The sequence below is a fragment of the Malus domestica genome, chromosome 02 (assembly GCF_042453785.1).
Source record: "Malus domestica chromosome 02, GDT2T_hap1".
NCBI classification, from domain to species: Eukaryota; Viridiplantae; Streptophyta; class Magnoliopsida; order Rosales; family Rosaceae; genus Malus; species Malus domestica.
The window spans coordinates 34,462,078-34,481,960 of NC_091662.1; the positions used below are offsets into that span (position 1 = coordinate 34,462,078).

A 19,883-nucleotide genomic window follows, 5' to 3' on the forward strand; every position below is an offset into this window, starting at 1 on the left:
TTGAATCAACAAAATTAACCCATCTTCGAGCTGCCTGTTTATTAGCATGTATCTTGTTATAATGAGAAACTATATTTTGACAATCTGTTCTAATCGTAAATACTTCATTATGTAAAAATAAAGAAAATGTTTCAAGTGAATTAATTATCCCTAAAATTTCTAAATCTGTTGATGGTAATCTTGACTGTACATCACTAAACTTTCCTGAGGAATATCTACAAACTTGTTCGTCAGACTTTGGAGACTCCCTATGCTTTTTCTGGTATAGTATACCTGCCCATCCTAATGATGAAGCATCTGTTTCGACTATCTTATAACTATCATCTAATGGTAATGTTAATGGCTTAAGTTTAGTAATTTCTTATTTTATTTTCTGAACTAATTTAATATCTTCACTATTAAAATATTTTTGTCCCGTTTTGCTAGTTTTACTATGTAATACTGCTATTTTTCTTCCTAAATCAGGGATAAAATTTCTTGCATAATTTAGCAATCCTAAAAATGCTTGTAACTGTTTCTTATCTTCTAATTTGTTTGGAAATTCTAATACCTTTTTAGCTATATGATATTGTAATTGTATCGTACCTGACTTGATATACATTCCTAAAAATTCTATATCTTGCTTTTCTAATGCTATTTTATTTTTGCTAATCACAATCCCATTATTAATAAATTCTTGTAAAACTATCTCTAAATGCTTCCTATGTTCATTTCGATTTTTACTATGTATTAAAATATCATCTACATAAACACTACAAAAATTATCATATTTCTTGAAAATTTGATCCATCTTTCTTTGAAAGATCGATGGAGCATTTTTAAGTCCAAATGACATAACAAGCCACTCAAAATGTCCTTCTGGACAAGTAAAAGCTGTCCACCCAATTGATTCTTCTGCTAATCGTATTTGCCAAAATCCTGATTTACAATCAAATTTACTAAAATATTTACTTTGTTGAATTTTATTTATAAGTTCATCTTTATTTGGTAACTTATAACTATCTTCATATGTATTATCATTTAATCTCTTATAATTATAAACTATTCTAGCCTTTTCTCTTTTTAGCTCTGAATGTTTTCTTACTACAAATGCTGCTGATCTGTGTCTGGACTTAGAGGGTCTAATTACTTTTAAATTTAACAACTCTTTTATTTGCTGCTCAAACTCTTGTTTATCTATTAGACTACAAGGCATATCAGCCGTCTTAATGGTTAAATCTGGGTTAATTATATCTAATTTTGCTAGTATTTTATTTTTACTCCAATGTAACTGTGGGTCTTCTCCTATAATCCTAGTTTGTTCTGCTAATTGTAACAATTCTTCTAAACTCTTTGGTTTGTTTAACTGTAAGATTTCTATACGGGTTCCTTCATCTATAATTGGATATTCGTGTTCAAATATTTCTTCATCAAACTCAAACTCTTTTAGATTATTATGCTCATCATTTTCTTTTGAATTTTCCAAATAATAATTGTCTTGACTACTAGATTCTTCTATACTTATACTTTTGTATGCTTCTATGGTATTACTTTGGTCAGTTATTGTAATTCCTCTTTTGAAAAATGTTATGCTAGGGTTCATAAATAAAAAACCTTGTAAACTTTTCAAAAAGTTTAAACCTGGAATGAATGGGTATGATCCTACTGGTGAGACAATGTTAATGGTAGGTTAAATTGTTGATTTTCCACTTTAATGGACTCATTATTAATGCAATGTGTTAAATAGACTGGTCTTTCATCAAACTGCGTTATTTTCACTGGTTTTGCTAATTTTTGTCTATACTTTTCTGGTACTAACTCCTCTCTTATGACACTCTTAGTACTTCCTGTATCTATCATAGCTGTTGTTTGTATCTTATGTTCTTTTGCCAATTCTATTTCACAATTTATGGTAATTAAAGAACTATTTTTTAGCTTTTCTATACTATAAACAGTATTTCTTAATATTTCAATACTTTCTTGTGATTCTGCTGAATTAATTTCTAATAACTTATTATTATAACAATTTTCACACAATATTGAATATGTATTATAGTATTTATTTGCAACTAATTTACTACACTCATGACATTTTTCTGGCCAACCTAAATTAATGTATTTATATTCTTCTTCATGTTGTTCTTCTATGAAGGCACGCATATACTCTTCTAAATCACTATTTGTGCTACTTGAATCTTCTGAGTCTGAATCTATCATGTTAATACTCTCCATACTATAAATACTCTCATTATCACTTAAATTATCTAAACTGTATATTGACTGAATATCCTCATCTTCTTCTAACTTAAGTAACTCCATCAAATGTACTTTCTCTTTTGACTGTTTACCTAGTTTTGGACATTTAGGTCTAATATGTCCAGCTTCTCCACATGAATAACATTTACAATTACTCTTATCTTTTGGTGCTTTATATTTTCTAATCCAAGGTCTGCCACTTCTTTTTCTAAATTGTTTTGGAATATATTTTCTCTTCCTATATGTTCTTGAAGGTCTTATACTGAAATTCTTATACTGTTTGTAGGGTTTATATGACTTATATTTCTTTTTGTGTATTTTCTTATGCTTATTTTTCTTATGACAACCATACTGTTGTGGTAAATCTATGTTTTTACAACTCATGTAAAATTGTTTCCTAATTTGTCTCTTAGCTTTTATTTGACTACACTCTTGTCTAAGTATATCGTATACATGTTGAATTCTAGGTCCTATTGCAATATCATTTTTCTTTGGATGTTTTTGCCATTCATTCCAAATCTTTTCTCCTATTGGTCCTTTTATTTTTGTCATATAAGTATCTAATAAATTAATATCACTAATTCTACCTGTTCTACCTAAATATTTAAAGAAATCAGTGGTATATTCAGCTATATATTGTAAATCACAAATTTGTAATTGTTCTAAATTTCTAATTGCTCTTTTCTGCTCTTGTTCACTTCTGTCATCTAATCTATTATGATCTAAAAATTCTTGTTTAATCAAAGTAACAAAACCATCAATATTAAAATGTGTTTTAGCTGCCTGATGCTGTTCTGGATTTTGGACTTTCCATGACTGGAAATAATCAAAAACTAAACCATCTAAAGTATGCTCAAAATAATCTAGCATATTTTGTGAATTACTAAAATCTAACATCAATGCTGCATGTACGCAACCTTTTTTCCCATCTTTCAATTGTTCTCTCCCAATCTTGTGGATCTACATTGTCTAAGTTTAATATATTACCAGCTATATTAATTTGTTCTAACCCTCTCAAATATGGAATCCTATTTTTTCTAGGTTTTATCATGCTTTCTTCTATGTGGTCTACTCTTGCTCCTTCATTATAATGTTCATTTGTTGGTCTCAAAAATTGTTGATCAGTTCTACTTGCTTGTCCTGGATTTTCTACTCCTGATGTACTACTTTCTTCTGCTGGATTACATTCTTCTTTTAATTCTAATAAATTATTATATTCTTTTGATCCTAAAATATGTTCTACTCCTATTTCTAAGATTAAATTTTTCATCTCCTCATCTGAAATTTTATGTAGTCCTAAATCATATGTCTTATATTTTTCTAAATACTTTTCTTCATCTAAATGATCAATATCTTCTATAAGCTTGTCTACAATATGATCAAAGTTTTGCTCAACTAAATTAATATCTAGATTATCAAAAGCCATATGTATATTCTCATTTTCGATTTCACTCTCATCCTCTTCTATTTTTTCTAGTTGTTTATAATTACTAAACCTAATTGTTGCTTGACCTGTACTAGTTTCATATATTTGTACTTTATCTGGTTGTCTATTTTGTGCTACTTGTAAATTGGGCAATGTCCACTGAGTTCCTTCTAAAAAGCTATTATCTACGGGTTTTGCTTCTATCATATTTACATGCTTACTGCCAAATGTTTGAACTAAATTTTGAAACTCTAAATTAAACTTATGATTATATCTATCAGACACTTTACCTATATACATTAAGCTAATACACAAATTTTTATATTCTCCTTTCATATTATAATTTTTTGTTCTTATGCTCACTTTAATATATTTACTAAATTCATTAATCGTCATAACATAATTTGGAATGCAACCTATGACTGCTAAGTTTGAACTTAAGTCTACTTCAGCTGTTGCTATTGCTGCTTGTTGGTGATTATCTCATCTATCATCATATATGTATACTAAAGCCTTTGTACCTACTTGTGCTCTGGTTAATCCTGCTATTCCAATTAATATTGTTCCTATATGAATCTGACTAAAATGTGATTTTCTCAAATGAGTAACTGCTTCTTTACTAATTAGATTAAGTGTGACTTCTTTATCAATACAACTAACTTCATGTTGACTGATGCTGCTTACAATTCTACTTCTGTTTTCAAATAAACCTAGTTGATACAAGTTATATTTATTTTTCTGTGTTCTCTCAAAACCTCTTCGAATAAATTCTTGTGCTTCTTCTTCATTTGGATAAATATCTTCCGCTCTAACTACTTCTTTTCCTTTTTTCCTAAAGAGTTCCATTTTCTATTATCAAAAGGATTTAGCTTAGGTCTTCTATTATTATTTGCACTCAAAGTTACATTTTCTAATTTATTTAGCAAGGATGGTGGAAGTGATGAAGATGCGTTATGTAAAACTTGGTTTATTTCTGCTATTTGTTCTTCAACTTGATCTAATTTTTCAGCTAGACTTAAAACTAATTGGATAATCAAATTATTTTGCCTAATGGGAATATTACTACTGGATACTTGTGTTGAAAAATCTGTTAATCCTACTGGTTCTTTATCTAATTTACTAATTTCTTTCAAAGCTTGAATATATTTTCTGCTAGTTCTAGAATCTGTCATTAAACTAATAATTTGTCTATTTTATTATGCAACTTATCTACTTGTTCTCTCAACTCCTTTTGTACGAATTGACTTTTTTGAACTTCTAATTTTAGTTGTTCAACTATTTCTAATGACCTAAGTTCTACTTGCTTTGGCTTATTATCTATGAGGTCAACAAGCTCTTTTATCTCTCTTTTGCTAGGAAACCTTTGAATATTTTTATTATTATCTTCTAACTGAGATGTAATATAATCTAAATTTTGTCTAATTATCTTTATGGAATTTTTCTGAAAATGTTCTAACAACTGGTTTAACAAATGATTATGCTTATTATTTTCTAATTTTATATTTTCTGCTTGACTAATAATAAGATCTATAATACTATTGGCTTGCGGATTTTCTTCACTGTGCAAAATATGATTATGCTTTCTTGATGGAAAATAACAAACTAAACTATTTTGGTCTAAAGTTATTTTTCTTTTTTGGGGTTCACTAATTTCTAAATTAAGATAATCTATCATATACTATAGTCTACCTTTCTCTAAAGTTACAACTAATTGGTTTCTTAGAACCTCTCTTTCTTCTCTCAGGGCCTCTAAAACTTGGTCAGTTACTCTTTTTGCTTCTAAAACTTTATGATGCACTTCAGTGTTATTATATTTACTAATAAATGAAGGATGTTCAAGATAACCAAGATAAAACTTTTGCTTCTTCAAGGTCCTGCTAATTCTTTTGGATATAAATGATAATCTTCTCTTTATGCTATTTATAGTTGGATGTCTAGGACAATAAATACCTGGTAATTGTGGTTGACAAGGTCTACAGGGACAATAATATCTGTTATTCATACAAAATAAACAAGTGCGATATCAGTTGCTTTAATGACTTCCGTCCTCAAGGTACTTTACTATTATAATCATATTATTAAAATGCTAAACTTGGCTCTGATACCAAATTCGAAAAGCATGCACGGTTAAATAGTCAGATGACCATTATAACAACTAGACATAGAACCTTGCACATGGAACTCGACATGTTTCAGCATGACGGCCACTCACAGTACAATTATAAGGCCTTAACGGCTGAACTCAGAGGTACAAAGAACTCAGAGGTACCCTGGTTAATGTCTAGTTATTTGTATGGCAAGTATTCAACTATAACAGAGTGCTCGAACAAAGTATGATCGTCAGTTTAGCAGATTAATAATATAATCACAATAGTGTTTCCCTGTTTTGCACTAGAAGTCTAATTAAACAAACACACTAAAGAAGGAAAAGAAAACTTACTTAAGACTTGAAGATTGCTTGAATATGTACACTTGAACTTTTATTGATATATGGAATGTTTACAGAGATGGTTGTTTACAAGAAAGTGATTACAAAGAAGTGTTTACAAGGATGCTATGAAGACTACGAATGCTTGAGTGTATGGTGTTTTCAGATATTGAGATATGTGTGTGGTATTCAGGTGTTGAAAGAGGTCGTCTGTATGGGAGGAAAGACTCCCTTATATACAAAATCTAAATCTTTAAAATAACATTTCATCTATTTACAATTTTCTGAATAGTGACAGCACACTGTTTCTGAAAACTGTCAGCACTGTTTCTGAAAGCTGGCTATCTTGTCTTTGCTTGAATGTCATGTGAATTTATGTTGTCTTGGTTGCTGCAGAGTTTGCCACATTTTCTTTTGCATGTGAATCTGTATTGTCTTGGTTGTTACATGTTTGCCACATATTCTTTTGCATGGAAATGTTTTCTGAAAATGTCAATCTCCTTTTTCTTCTTTTGGATGTATGCACTTGAACTTTGCAGAAAACTGACCCAATCTTGTACATATGTGTGAAGGGTAGGATTGGCATTTTTGAAAAAATCTGTCCTTATGATTAAAAGTAAAGTTTTGAGGGTGTTTTGGTTAGTTTTCCAAAAAAAAAAATCCTAATCTAAACATCTGTATACTAAAACCCCATTTAAGCAGCCATTAACATCTGATCCAGTACTTCAGCGACTCACTAACCCGCCATACCGTCATGTCTCATCCCCTCTCCACCACTGACTAAACAAACTAAAGGTGCAATTGGATAACAAATCCACTCAATTTTAGCAACCTTGCTACATACATTAGCTTTGTTCAGCATGAGACGATATAAGCAAAGGAAAAAGTCGATGACAAGAGCGGCCAGCTCACTATGAAAACTAAAACATCAAGATAGCAACGGCTTTAAAAGTGTAGAACCAGCAAAGAAGCATCCGCTAAAAGATCCTATCAACAACAACATAAATGGCATAAAAAATAAGAGAGAAAAAAAATCCCAGCACGATAAGGTTATTGCTAGGAAAAATCATTTATCAGTAAGATAGAAGTCTACCAAAAAGGTGCAAAGAAGAGTGTGAACAACAGTTTATCCTTAAAAGAATATAAGGGTCAGCAAAATACATTTATCAGCAAGATAGAAGTTGACCAAAAAGGTGGAAAAACAGAGTATTAACAACAGTTTATCCTTAAAACGGTTAAAGGCTTATCTGTTTACATTATTGCCCTTATGACCGAACAAAAAAAGTTTACATTGCCCTTATCTTATCTAAAGACCCACCCCTTCTCTAGACATTTAAAACTCCAAAGGCCGTTGCGGCGGAGGCAAGCAAGAGCAACAAAACTCCAACCTTTTTCCAGCTAGCAAACATGTGGATGCCATTGGAAAACCCCAAAAAGCGTTGTGAAAGTGTTTTATCCAGCATAACTTTTTCTTTCGGCGGATTACTACGATTTGCAGGTGGATACATAGTATGGACCACCAATTTGTTTCGGTTTGCACCCCTACCATAAACACGCAAACCCATCCTTGTTTTTTCTATTTTCACTGAATTCTTTGTACCAGGTCGCGGGGCAGTGTCAGAATATCTCACTAATGTCCCTCGATTTCGTTCATCGTGTCGAGCCTTAACCAGTACCTTAAATTTTTGACAAAAACTCCTCCTAGAATCTGTTGTTCTCTTCGATTGATCTCTTGTACCATTTTATTTACCCTGAATCAAAATTTAAACATAGCGTCAATATTTCTGTTTTTTTTGAAGTATCTTTAAGCTTGTGAGTTGAAGTATAACACCATGAAAAACTTAACAACTCACATTAATAAAGTAAAAATATAAGATTACCAAAAGTTACATATAAATTAAAAAAAAACACAATCAAAAAGCATTTTGACAGTGTTTTAGATCAAATTTTGAAGTTTTAGCCGATAAAGAAAATACATAACTTAAGTATTTATGAGTTAACGATACTTGTAGTTTTAATGTTAATATCTATGAATTTTTCTAAACATCTTAGTTGCATTCATGCATTGTTAAAAGGTTACTCATTTTCCTAAGTATAGAAGTTGTGAATTTTTTTTTTAAAAATGTATAGTTCGTTTTGAGAGCGCAGTTGTGAACAGCACATATTAAAGAAGTATGTGACGACTGGTGAGTGTGTGTGTGTGTATGTGTGTGTAGTGAAGCATTCACTTGAGATGCTTAAGATAATATTCGAGCAAACTCTGGCCTCAAGGTTTTACTTACCTCAAACCTAGCCTTGATCTTCTCTTAATTCACTGTTTATTAACATGGCTAAAATCATTTTCATTTGCAAATGCAATATCATATTAATTGTGCTGCTACGTCTACTCATATGTTCTATGTAGCATATGAATTCTACTCAATACCCTAACATTACAGTGAAAATTAATTGATATTATAAAGAAGTTGAGACTTTACCAAAGCAGCAAGGCAGCGGTTGCAAAATTCAAAGGCTAAAGCTTTCACTTTGTTTCGATTTGCAAAATACCAAAAAAGATATTTACAATCGAGGAAAGAAAACACATTTCACTAAAGAATGCACTTCAGCCATTATCAAATTGTCAACCGAGCGAAACGCATAAAACCATACACATATACACAGCTGAATTCTATTCTTTTCAGCAGTTCCTGGTAAAAAAACCAAACCCCCTACAGAAAATCAACAAAAACAAACCCTGGTCGTATGACTCTTAGGCCTAGTCAAATGATCCTATTCCATATCCAAATGGGTTTTCTTAAAAAAACCAATCTCTCAGTTATCCTTTTCTTTTCTTCTTTCAAAAGTCAAATCAAGACCAAAGTTTCACAGATAATGTATACCCAGAAAAATAAAAAGCAAAATTAATGTATTTCAGAAATGGACATCGGGTCGATGTTGAACCTTTAAAATCTGTAAACCCAGCGAATCAAATGAGTAAAGAAAAAGAAATCGAAATCCTACTGTTCTGAATTCATTCTTCTGTTTGCTAATCTAAAGATGAAGGGAAAGTTATCATAGTTTCACTATGCAAGATTTCTTTATGCCAGATTTCATTTGCAGGCACCAAAACACGCGCAAAATTAAAGTTGGGGTCTTCATACTCTATTGGGTATCTGAAGTCATGTGAAAGCTCGGAAATAACCAAACCAACATCCAATTTAGTACACACCTAAGAAAAACTTAAGCAAGAAAATATATCCAACTGCTCAATCAATAATCAAACACAGTAATACAATCATTGAAAAAGTCTCAATCCTTTATCAAAATTGAATTAATAAAATTGAATGTTGGGGTCAAAATAAAAAAAAAGTAATTTAATTATAGTTAACTAATCAAGGTTAAGATTAATCAAAAAGCTTGAAAGTATCATATCTAAAATTACACCTCAGGCTGCAAGTAGAATCAAAACCATGGAAGATCAAAACCACTAACCTTAAACACAGAGGTCTTCGTAGGCTTCAAAGAAAAGTCACCAACTCGAAAAACCCGATCTCCTGAAATCGAAAACAAAATCATATTAACCATCATCACCCAGAATCCAAAGCTCAACAGCTTGAATCAATTTCCATACATGAGTTCATTACATGCACAAATGCAGCGTTTGGTGTGTGAGAAAAACAAAAGAAAACCCTTTTGAAAAGGTTTTCTTTCATTGAACAGAAAGATGAAAGTAACATTTCACCACGACTATGTTAATTGAATACAAATTTTTTTTTGTGATTATTAATTTAGTATGGATAAGGATTAAGGGTGGCTAGTACATGCAAACTTTCAAGCATGACTTTGTTGTCGGAGAGGTTATGTCATGAAACCAAGTTTTAGTTTTATAGATTATGCCATGCAACCAAGTTTTAGAAATACGTTAAGCACACAAAAAAAATAAAAAAATCTAACCTGTTCTCAACCTTGGGCCTAGTGCTATATCGTTTCAACATTCAAAAAATATCGGTAAGGATCTGAGTCGGAACATAAGTGCTTACAAACTGTCTATTGGTAGTAAGTTTTTGCGACACTGAGTTGAAGGCCTAATGAAAGATTCTGAACTATTTTTGCATATGAAAGCAATAAAACAGTTGTTGGATGATCATCATATAGGGCCATGGCTAGCTCCCCACTATATGTATATGCAGAGAACAGAAAAGGAGGCCAAGATGTTAACCTTGAAACTCACCCCTAAACCTGCTTCTTTAAATACATTCCTTTGGTTTCACTCGTACTCAAAAACCGCAAAAGATGTTTCCCCAAAAATAAAACACATCTCTCACTAAGTCTTGATCATACTGTTTCCACACACCCTTTCATATTATTCTCCCTTCAAAACCTTTATCTACCACTCTACCCTCTCCACAGCCATGAGCTTCCCTATTAGATGATAGGTTTGAGTTCGACCCTGAGGAGTGCAGTATTGAGAACGGCAAGTGGGTGTTCAAAACCAAGATTTTAAAAAGCAATCTATCAACAGATGAGCAAAACAATAACTAAAAGAGCCTTCTAACACCCTTATCACATAAATACAGAAGCAACAAAGTACGGAGAAACAATCTAGTAACAGAAATACATAAGCAACCAAGATTTGCAAAAACAATCTATCAACAGAGGAGCAAAACAACAACTAAAACAGCCTTCTAACACCCTTATCACAAAAATATAGAAGCAACAAAGTATGGAGAAACAACCTAGTAACAGAGAGATATTCAAAGGATGTAAAGCAGAAAGGAACCTCAGTTTGATTTGTTGAGAAGGAAACAGGAGCAAAGCATGAAGAAACACAGAAATGAGCAGAGTGTAACTCCCAAAGTTATAAAGACACAAACCTGACTCTAACAGTGCACGAAACAGTGCACTAACCAGATTGATCTTCCTAACACCCAACTAAACGGGCTATAAAATTCCTTTACAACTTGATTGAAACTATAAAATGTTAATCACAGTTTTAACAAAGCAAATGGCAAACCAAACAATAAACAATGATTTAAAAACAGTGTTTGAGCTGTTGAATCAGAGTACAAAACCTCTAAATATCCCTGCCACTCAATCAAATCATGCTTTCTGCCCTCTCTGTCTCACTCTCCATCCTTCTTTAAAAACATTGGACAAAATCCATAAATCTCTCCCACAACCCCAGAAACTGCATGCAACCATGTCTTCCCCATTAATTGTTGCAGAAATGGCATCCAGCTGGATCCAAAATCCCGAAAGGAACCCTACCCCTAGCCCTCCCCACTCGCCTCGCCGTCTCTCTGCGCACCCTTTGCTGTCGACTCTTAAAACCAAACTCTCAGGCACCCCTACCCTTGATTCGCTCATCCTACCCCTCTCTCTCTCCTCCCGTCTTTCCTCACATCCCGTTTGAAACGCACGACTCTTCTCTCTCTCCTCTTCTCTCACCCACGACTCTTCCATCTCTACTCTACTCTCTGCCATTCTGCAAGCTACACTGGATGACTCACGGCATTCACCTCACCGCATTCCTATCCCTACCGAAACCAACCAAATAAACCCAGCAGCCACAGGCCAAACCAGCAAAAGGCCATCTGCCCAAACCCAAAAAAAATCCCCCAGGCCGAACCCAAAACTTCCACAAAGCCCACTCATTAAACCAATGGTATGGTTGTAATTAAACTGAAATTCAGGTGCATGAACAGTAAGGAACAGTGACAATTCCAATGCTTTCTTTAGACTAAAGTAATTCACTACAAAATATTAGATGGAAGGATATGAAAGACTAGATGCAATGCATCGAGAATGATTTGTAAATGACAGCTTGAAAGGAGACATTTAAAAATACTTTGTTTATGTGTGTAATGATCATGTAGTGCATTTCAATATCTATGTCTACTGCTTTGTAGATTTTTTTTTTTTTTTTTTGAGAAGAAACAATATTATTAAACAAAGTGAGAGAACTAGGAGTTTTAGCATACATAAGTCACAAGTCGTGTTATCTGTCGACGTGATAACAAAAGTCCCTCACCTCCACTATAAGGGCTTGTGACATCATTATGTGTGCATTATCAGATTCCTTGCTTTTCTGTCTATGATAACCTCTGGGAAGACTATGAAGACCCTGACAACAGAATATCTCCGCATCAAAATCCAAAAAGCCCCATCAGCGAAGCATTTTCAAAATTTCAGACTATATGAGCACAAGCATTGCAGGTGATCCGGAACAATGTGTCAAAACCTGTTAGCGACGTCTACATTAAACTCCCGAAAACAATGGTCGTATTGTAGGGTCCTCACAGAACAACCTTGATAACACAAACAAGTAAGGCAGACTGTGCTGCCCTTGAATAGAATACCAAGTATCCTTACATATATGCACATATCTTAGATTAGTTTATGTAGAAAGTATATTCATTTCGGACAAAGTACCTGTCGATTGATCTATCAATAAAGTTAGCAGCATGTGCTGCCCTTCAAGAACAAATTCCCTGGTTGATCCTGCTGAAATGGCCAGAATAAGTTACTTTCAAAATACGAGGACCTGTAAATAATCTTGAATGTAAGATAGATCTATCAATTAAAAGGATACATTTATAAATACTTTGTTTATGTGTGTAATGATCATGTAGTGCATTTTAAATGTCTATATCTAATGTTTTGTTGATTTCTAACAAATTTATCCTAAATTGCTTGGTACTATCAAACCCTTCATCCAAACATAGGGTGAGAGAACTAGGAGTTTTAGCATACACAACTCACTGCCATAGGACAATACAAATTAAGGCAAAACAAATAGATGTCAAAATCCAAAATGCCTTACTTCTTTGAGTCATTATGTGTGCATTATGCCCTTATCAGACTCCTTGCTTTTTTGTTTATGAAAACTCTGGGAAGACTATGAAGATCGTGAGGAAAGAATATCTCCGCATAGAAATCCAAAAAGCCCCATAAGCGAAGCATTTCCAAATTTCTGAGTATACGAGCACAAGCATTGCAGGTAATCCTGAACCATGTGGCAAAACCTGTTTGTGATGTCTACATTAAACTCCTAAAAACAATGCCCGTATTGTAGGATTCTCACAGAACAACCTTGACATAACCAAGAAGTATGGCAGACTTCCATAACGAGCGGAGATATAGAGCTCATGGTTCAGATTGATGCCTTGCATTGGTCCTTCGGAAACCCTGAAATAAAATTAGAAAAGGAATCTTGTGACTTATTGGTCTTTTCTTAATTTATTCATATTTGTCCAGCTAATCAAAGTGGTAATCAAAGATGGTCCTGATTCAAAGATGAAGAAATAATGATTTATAAAGTGATCTTAATTACTTGTGCAAGTTTGACAATCTGGACCTTTTCCTTTTGTTAATTAACTCGAGCCAAATTCACACGTTGTTTTTGTGCAGAAACATATCGGCACCTATGTAAAGATGACAGATGCAATGAAAGATGAGTAAGCATTCCACCGTATTCAAACCACAACAGTAAGAGGAAAAAAAAAACATCATCAAGGAGTTACCTCGTCCTGTGCAGGGGAGAATCATATTGGTGTCATAGCTAGCCAGAGCACCCAATAACTTACTTGGTATTGTATGAAGTAATTTATGTAAGCAAACACTTGTTGCTATTGGATGATATTGTCCTGAAATTTAATTGATTGATAAATTAAACACAGTATAGCTGACAGTAAACAATTGAAGTGAAACTTTTACAAAATCTGAATCTCGTATGTACGTACCTGACTTTGATTTGAGATCTCAATTGATGATGACTTGGTCGCCTATCTCGATGCAAGGAATGTGAGCTATCTTGCTCCATTCTTCTCCCGTCTTCTCCTGACACCTCTTCTCCAGAGAAGAACATAACTGGAATCCCAGATGACGGAGCGATGCCGGCAAACCCTCTTTTGGCAGGAATTCGAGACTATCACAGCGGTAAATTTGGAGCTTTTGAAGAGAAGTGAGGTGTTGAAGTCCCTTTCCCTCCAAAGATTTCAGACTTTTCATTCCATAGATTCGGAAAGTGTGAAGAGTGGGAGGAAGCAGCTGTTCCTTGAGCACCGTCTCCAACACATCCTCGCTTCCCGAGATCTCAAATGTTCGAAGGGAGACAAGTCGTTGCGAACCCCAGTACTCCACTGAAGGCCTCAGTTTCTCACAACCACTGATTCCAAATAATTGTAGGTTGGGAGGCAAACCTCCTTCTGCAAATGACTCTACATTTGGAAGACCAAACATCTCCAAATGTCGAAGGGCTGTGAGGGTGTGCAGTCGATCGGGCAATAACTTCAAATTCTTGCAATTAACGACTCTAAAAAGAGCCAGGTTGGGAGTGGGCAACCCCCCGTGGGGAAAAGAGACCAGATTTGGACAAGAATAGATGGAGAGAGAATCGAGATGAGTGAGATTTTCATGATCAGCTCCTTCTCCAATGGAAAGGGATTCTAGATTTTTACTGCTCCAGATTTCAAGAGATGAAAGTTTGGGGAAAACGCCCAGCGGGAAGGACCTCAGTGAATCACAGCTATTGCTCAAATACAAAGTTTGAAGGGATGTCAATTTGGCCATCATCTCATGAGATAGGAATTCTAATCTCCTGCAATTAAGTATCTCAAGTGATTTCAATGTAGTGGGTAGACCATTTCTTGAGAACGACAAGAGGGGCCCGCAATTACAGAGAGTCAATTTTTGAAGACGACTGCTCAAGTGCGGCTGCAAGCAATCTGTGCGACTAAAAATTGGAATCTCAAGTGTGAAAAGCGAGGACAGCGACTCCGTCTCTAGTAACGACGAGAGACCAGGGCATCCTCTTATTTGCAGATCCTGAAGAGATTGTCGCAAGGATTCCGTGTTAACAATGAGAGACCAGGGTATCCATCTACTTCTAGTAGCCCTTTCATGCAGAACCCCGCAGTGGAACACTCCAAGTTTTTTCAAGCAAGGAAGATGATAGGGCAAGTTTCCCCTCAGCTTCGGACAATTATGTAAAACCAGCTCCTCGAGACGAGGAAAGTCCGGACATTGACCTCTACCTGGACTTGGCAGCCATTCTTCCCATTCTGGCATCCATCTGAATTCCAGCCTCTCTAAAGAACGAAATGGCTGAATTAGACAAGTTCCATTGACACCATAAAACTCAGCACCAATACTCATAACACATTTCATGTTGTCTATATAGAGCTCCTTAAGAGCAGGCAACTGCCCAACTGGTGGCAACGACCAACAATTACTAAAACCACTGAGGCGCATGACTTTTATGTTGGAGAAGGAAGAGTCTCCCAACCAATTCGGAAAGCTTGTTCCACCATAAGATCTGATGGTCAGTTCCACCAAATTTACAGAAGGTTGTAATCTTTCAAATACATGTTTCTCTTTCATGGAATCATCTGCATCCTTCCTACCCCATGCCAACTCTATTTGATTGAGATCTTTCTTATCCTTCAAATTGGCCCGCAAGGCATCCATAGCATCGACTACATTCTCTAGATTCAAGATAGAAAGTTCCCCTCCAAGATTGGGTAACTCCCCCAATTCTCCAATGCCGCCAGACCTAGTAGATGTCCCCAACACATAAGGAGTGAGTGTTCTCAAACTTTTTAGTCTACCCATTTGAACCGGCATCTCTTTTATACCAGTATCTCTAATATCAAGATGGCGCAAACTAATCAGTTTCCTCATGTCTACAGGCAATTCAACAAGAGAGGAACAATGAGACAACAATAGAGTTTGCAAATTGTAGAGACTACTCACGTTATCTGGTAACCTTTTAATAGCAGTGTAAGAGAGGTCAATGTAGCGTAAATGTATGTGCTCCCCGACGCAATCAGGTAAGTGACTGACACTTTTATATCCTGCCAAAGACAGTGCCCGTAAACATTTTAGTGTTGGCAACAAATCATTTGGAACCTTACTACTTACATAATCCCAATTTGACTTCCTTAAAGACATGGGTAAGAAGGTGCCCAAATATTTAACTCCATTTAATGGCTGAAACTTTTTAGCAGCATCAAATCTTCCTTTCCAATATGACAAATGTCGAACTCTTTTAGGAACTTCATGTGATCCTTCCTCATCCATCCGAAAACAAAATTCTCTAGACACGAACATAGCCAAGTCATTAACGAGATCATGAATTGTGAATCCAGTTCTTGATCTTTGAATTAGTGATCTTGATACTAATTCATTAAAATAGTTCTCGCCATCCTCTTCCATTCTTGCCCCGCCCTCAACTTGTGAAATTAAACCCACAGCCATCCAAAGTCGAACCAAAGTATGCTTATCAAATTCATAGTCCTTTGGAAAAATTGAGCAATAAGCGAAACATTGTTTTAAATAAGGAGGGAGGTAATGGAAACTCAATCTTAGAGATGGAAGAATACTATTTGCTTGTGGTAGCTCCCAAAGATTGCTATTCAATATATGATTCCATTTCTTGTGGTCCATGTTGCAACTTAAGAGACCTCCAAGTGTTTTTGCAGCTAAAGGCAGACCATTGCACTTACGTGCAATTTTTTTACCAATTTCTTCCAAGTCTGGATGTGCACTAGTGTTTTCATTTCTAAACGCATGTTTTGCAAGTAACAACCAACAATCATCATGCGACAATTGTTTTAAAGAGTGAATAGGAACAGTGCGCACGATGGATGCAACACCTTCGTTCCTTGTTGTCACAATGACCTTACTTCCCCTCGCCCCATAAGTGAAAGGAGCTTGTAGAACACTCCAATCGTTATAACTGTCATTCCAAAGGTCATCCAACACAAATAGAAACATTTTCCCCCTTACTTGTTCCCTAAGATCAACTTGAAGCAAGCCCATATCTGACGTATCACAGTGTTTTGAAGTAATTGACTGAAGAAGGGTTTTAGTGACCCTAACAGCATCAAAATCTTCGGAGACACACGCCCAAGCTCGAACATCGAAATGCTTTTTTACCATGCCATTGTTGTAAAGGAGCTGAGCAAGGGTTGTCTTACCAACTCCTCCCATTCCCACTATGGCGATTACGGATATATCGCCGACACTTGCATCATCAGATAGCAACAGTGTTTTCAACTTCGCTTCATCTTCATCCCTACCATAAGTAGAGAATTCATGCTCAACGAAGGAAGTTGTGGGAGTTCTTTGTGAAAGCTTGCCCTTGACACCTTCTCTGAGACCGAGCACATCTTTCTGTTGTGCAAGGTTTTCTAGTCCTACAAGTAACTCTTGAATCCTACCATTCATGCCCTGGTAAAAAGGATTAAGAGTAGAGAAGAAGTTCAACACCTGGGTTTTCTTCGTTTGATATTCAGCTTCCACCTTGCTTCGCAAAACTTCAGTATCGATCTCGTCCAGCAGGTCCTCGGCTTCGAAGACAGCATGTTTGAGCTCGTCCAGCCACTTTTCCACACGGGGTTTCTCCATCTGCTTCTCCTCTGCATCATCAAGCACTGCATCAAGGGCCAGAAACGTCCGCTTCAGTTTCTTCAGGAGTGAATGGTCAAGTTTTTTTCCCCGGAAGAAGTCCATCAACTCGCCGGAACCAATCTTGTCGCACAGCGTCTGGATGGAAGCAGAGAGAAAAGCCTCTCCAATCAAAGCCATTTTTTTTTTTCTTTCTTTCTTTCTGGAAACTAGTAATCTGAGAGAAGCGTTTTGTGATGGAAACTCAAGCTTAAACTCTTATGAAATTCACATCTGAGACGACTAGAGATTGTCTTGGTCAATAATTCAGTGGACCACGCACGTTAAAGCATAGAGAGAGAATTTGTGGTCGTGCTTTGTTTGCTAGTGGAAAAGTGTAGGCTAAAAACGTGTCGGTGGCATGGTTAAGCGAGTGGAAAAATAACAATGGTAATATCGTTCCGCCCATTTTATATTTTGAAAACGTTGCATGAAAACTTACCAAATACCATCAAATCTTTACATATATAAAAATAATTATGATATCATTCACCAATTGATTTCTTATCTGATTTCTCAATCAATTCTTCAAAATTTCACAACCTTTCAACGTTGATAGTAATAATTGAAAGTTAATATTAATATCACAAACAAATAAAATAGTAATACATATTGCTAATGTCACAAGATTTTTTTAACAAAAAAAAAATGAGCTGGCCAATAATTCAGTGGAGTACACACGTTAAAGCATAAAGAGAGAATTGGTAGTTGAGCTTTGTTTTGTGGGTGGAAAAAGTCTAGGTTAAAAATGTGTCGGTGTGATGAGTGATGGTTGCTTTCTTTCAACTTTCCTAAGGCAACATCGGTGCAATGGACTATTGTCATGTGTTCAGGGATGAGTGCTTTCTTTCTACTTTGCTAAAGCAACATCGGTGCGATGGACCATTGTCATGCGTTCCACTAATATTTGTATGTCCTGTGTCACTCTTTATAAGTTCCACTAATATTTGTCTGTCCTGTCACTCTTTATAACTTACAAGAGAGTTCCTATAGTTCTAGAGTGGGCGCATGATGTTGCTGAACTAAAAACTGAAATCGAAATGGTTACAAAACAGACCCTAAGTTTCTCTCCTTATTGAGTAAATTTTAGTTAGGTGTATCATGCATGTAGATTTACACACTATGTAGATATATGATTCCACGTAATTTTATTATTACTCAATCACAAATGAGGTAACAATTTGTTATATACATCAATTTACATGAGAGTATCACAAGCAGATAATAGACCCCTTACTAGCTCCGCTGTCGTACATTTTGCCGGTTCATTCTTCCAATATTCCGGCATTCAAATTTACTGATGATCTGGTCACTCAATACAATTACTACATAAAAAACTGGCACCAATAGGAATATGCAGAATGTGGCAGGACTCATATCTCCGGTTTTGTTCATCTTGTTATATACGGATAGAAAACACCGCATGTCTAGCAAAACTTTTCCAGGAAGAAGTTCACTTAAAGTGCCGCTTTGCCAGTTTACATGAACCTCCTATTGATTTGGGTTTGTACTGCTATCTGCAATAATATATACGAAGACTACCATGGTTCAGAGTTGTTACCAAGAAAGTTTCTAATATATGACGGCCTGCTCCAACCATCCTCCATCAGAATTAGGTTAAGGCGTATCATCAATTTCTCTGCGGCATCTTCCTCCAAAACGGTTAACGAATCAGACGGTCGCCTCCGTAGTGGACAACCCTGAAAAATCCAAATGAAGGTACTTAAAATAGATTTGCTATCAAAGTCATACGTCGATATACATGTAGAAATGAGAAAACGTACCTTTTTGTCCTGATACAACTTTAGATATTCAAGTGATTCCTCATAAAATCCACAATGGTAGAGAAGAATGCTGTAATCTCTTAATTCCTTCGAAAAAAAAAATGAGCTGGCCAATAATTCAGTGGAGTACACACGTTAAAGCATAAAGAGAGAATTGGTGGTTGAGCTTTGTGTTGTGGGTGGAAAAAGTTTAGGTTAAAAATTTGTCGGTGTGATGAGTGATGGTTGCTTTCTTTCTACTTTCCTAAAGCAACATCGGTGCAATGGACTATTGTCATGTGTTCAGGGATGAGTGCTTTCTTTCTACTTTGCTAAAGAAACATCGGTGCGATGGACCATTGTCATGCGTTCCACTAATATTTGTATGTCCTGTGTCACTGTTTATAGGTTCCACTAATATTTGTCTGTCCTGTCACTCTTTATAACTTACAAGAGAGTTCCTATCGTTCTAGAGTGGGCGCATGATGCTGCTGAACTAAAAACTGAAATCGAAATGGTTACGAAACGAACCCTAAGTTTCTCTCCTTATTGAGTAAATTTTAGTTAGGTGAATCATGCATGTAGATTTACACATTATGTAGAT

The 19,883-nt window shown here is 35.3% G+C and overlaps 1 protein-coding gene and 1 long non-coding RNA gene across 18 annotated transcripts in view; both read right to left on the minus strand.

Moving 5' to 3' along the window:
* LOC103426977 (putative disease resistance RPP13-like protein 1) overlaps positions 1–17,772 on the minus strand; it is a 71,216-nt gene extending 53,444 nt beyond the window's left edge. The window contains exons 1-9 of one of the 17 annotated variants that reach the window (XM_070817889.1): positions 13,811–17,768; positions 13,592–13,714; positions 13,402–13,492; positions 13,161–13,256; positions 12,892–13,074; positions 12,501–12,569; positions 12,050–12,192; positions 9,561–9,622; positions 7,203–7,840 (exon numbers count right to left, since the gene is read on the minus strand). In XM_070817889.1, coding sequence (XP_070673990.1) covers positions 13,830–17,657 — 3,828 coding nt within the window. In that variant the 5' untranslated portion in view covers positions 17,658–17,768 and the 3' untranslated portion in view covers positions 7,203–7,840; positions 9,561–9,622; positions 12,050–12,192; ... (4 more) ...; positions 13,592–13,714; positions 13,811–13,829. Of the gene's footprint in view, positions 1–7,202; positions 7,841–9,560; positions 9,623–12,049; positions 12,310–12,500; positions 12,613–12,891; positions 13,257–13,401; positions 13,493–13,591; positions 13,715–13,810 lie in introns of those variants that run through there. The other 16 variants (XM_070817885.1, XM_070817876.1, XM_070817878.1 and 13 more) reach the window with 16 other exon arrangements.
* Positions 17,773–18,685: 913 nt separating this feature from the next.
* LOC139193958 (uncharacterized) lies at positions 18,686–19,441 on the minus strand. Its single transcript, XR_011578542.1, has 2 exons — positions 19,301–19,441; positions 18,686–19,216 (listed from the first exon to the last, which is right to left on the minus strand). It is a non-coding gene; the product is annotated as an uncharacterized lncRNA (long non-coding RNA).
* Positions 19,442–19,883: the final 442 nt, after the last annotated feature.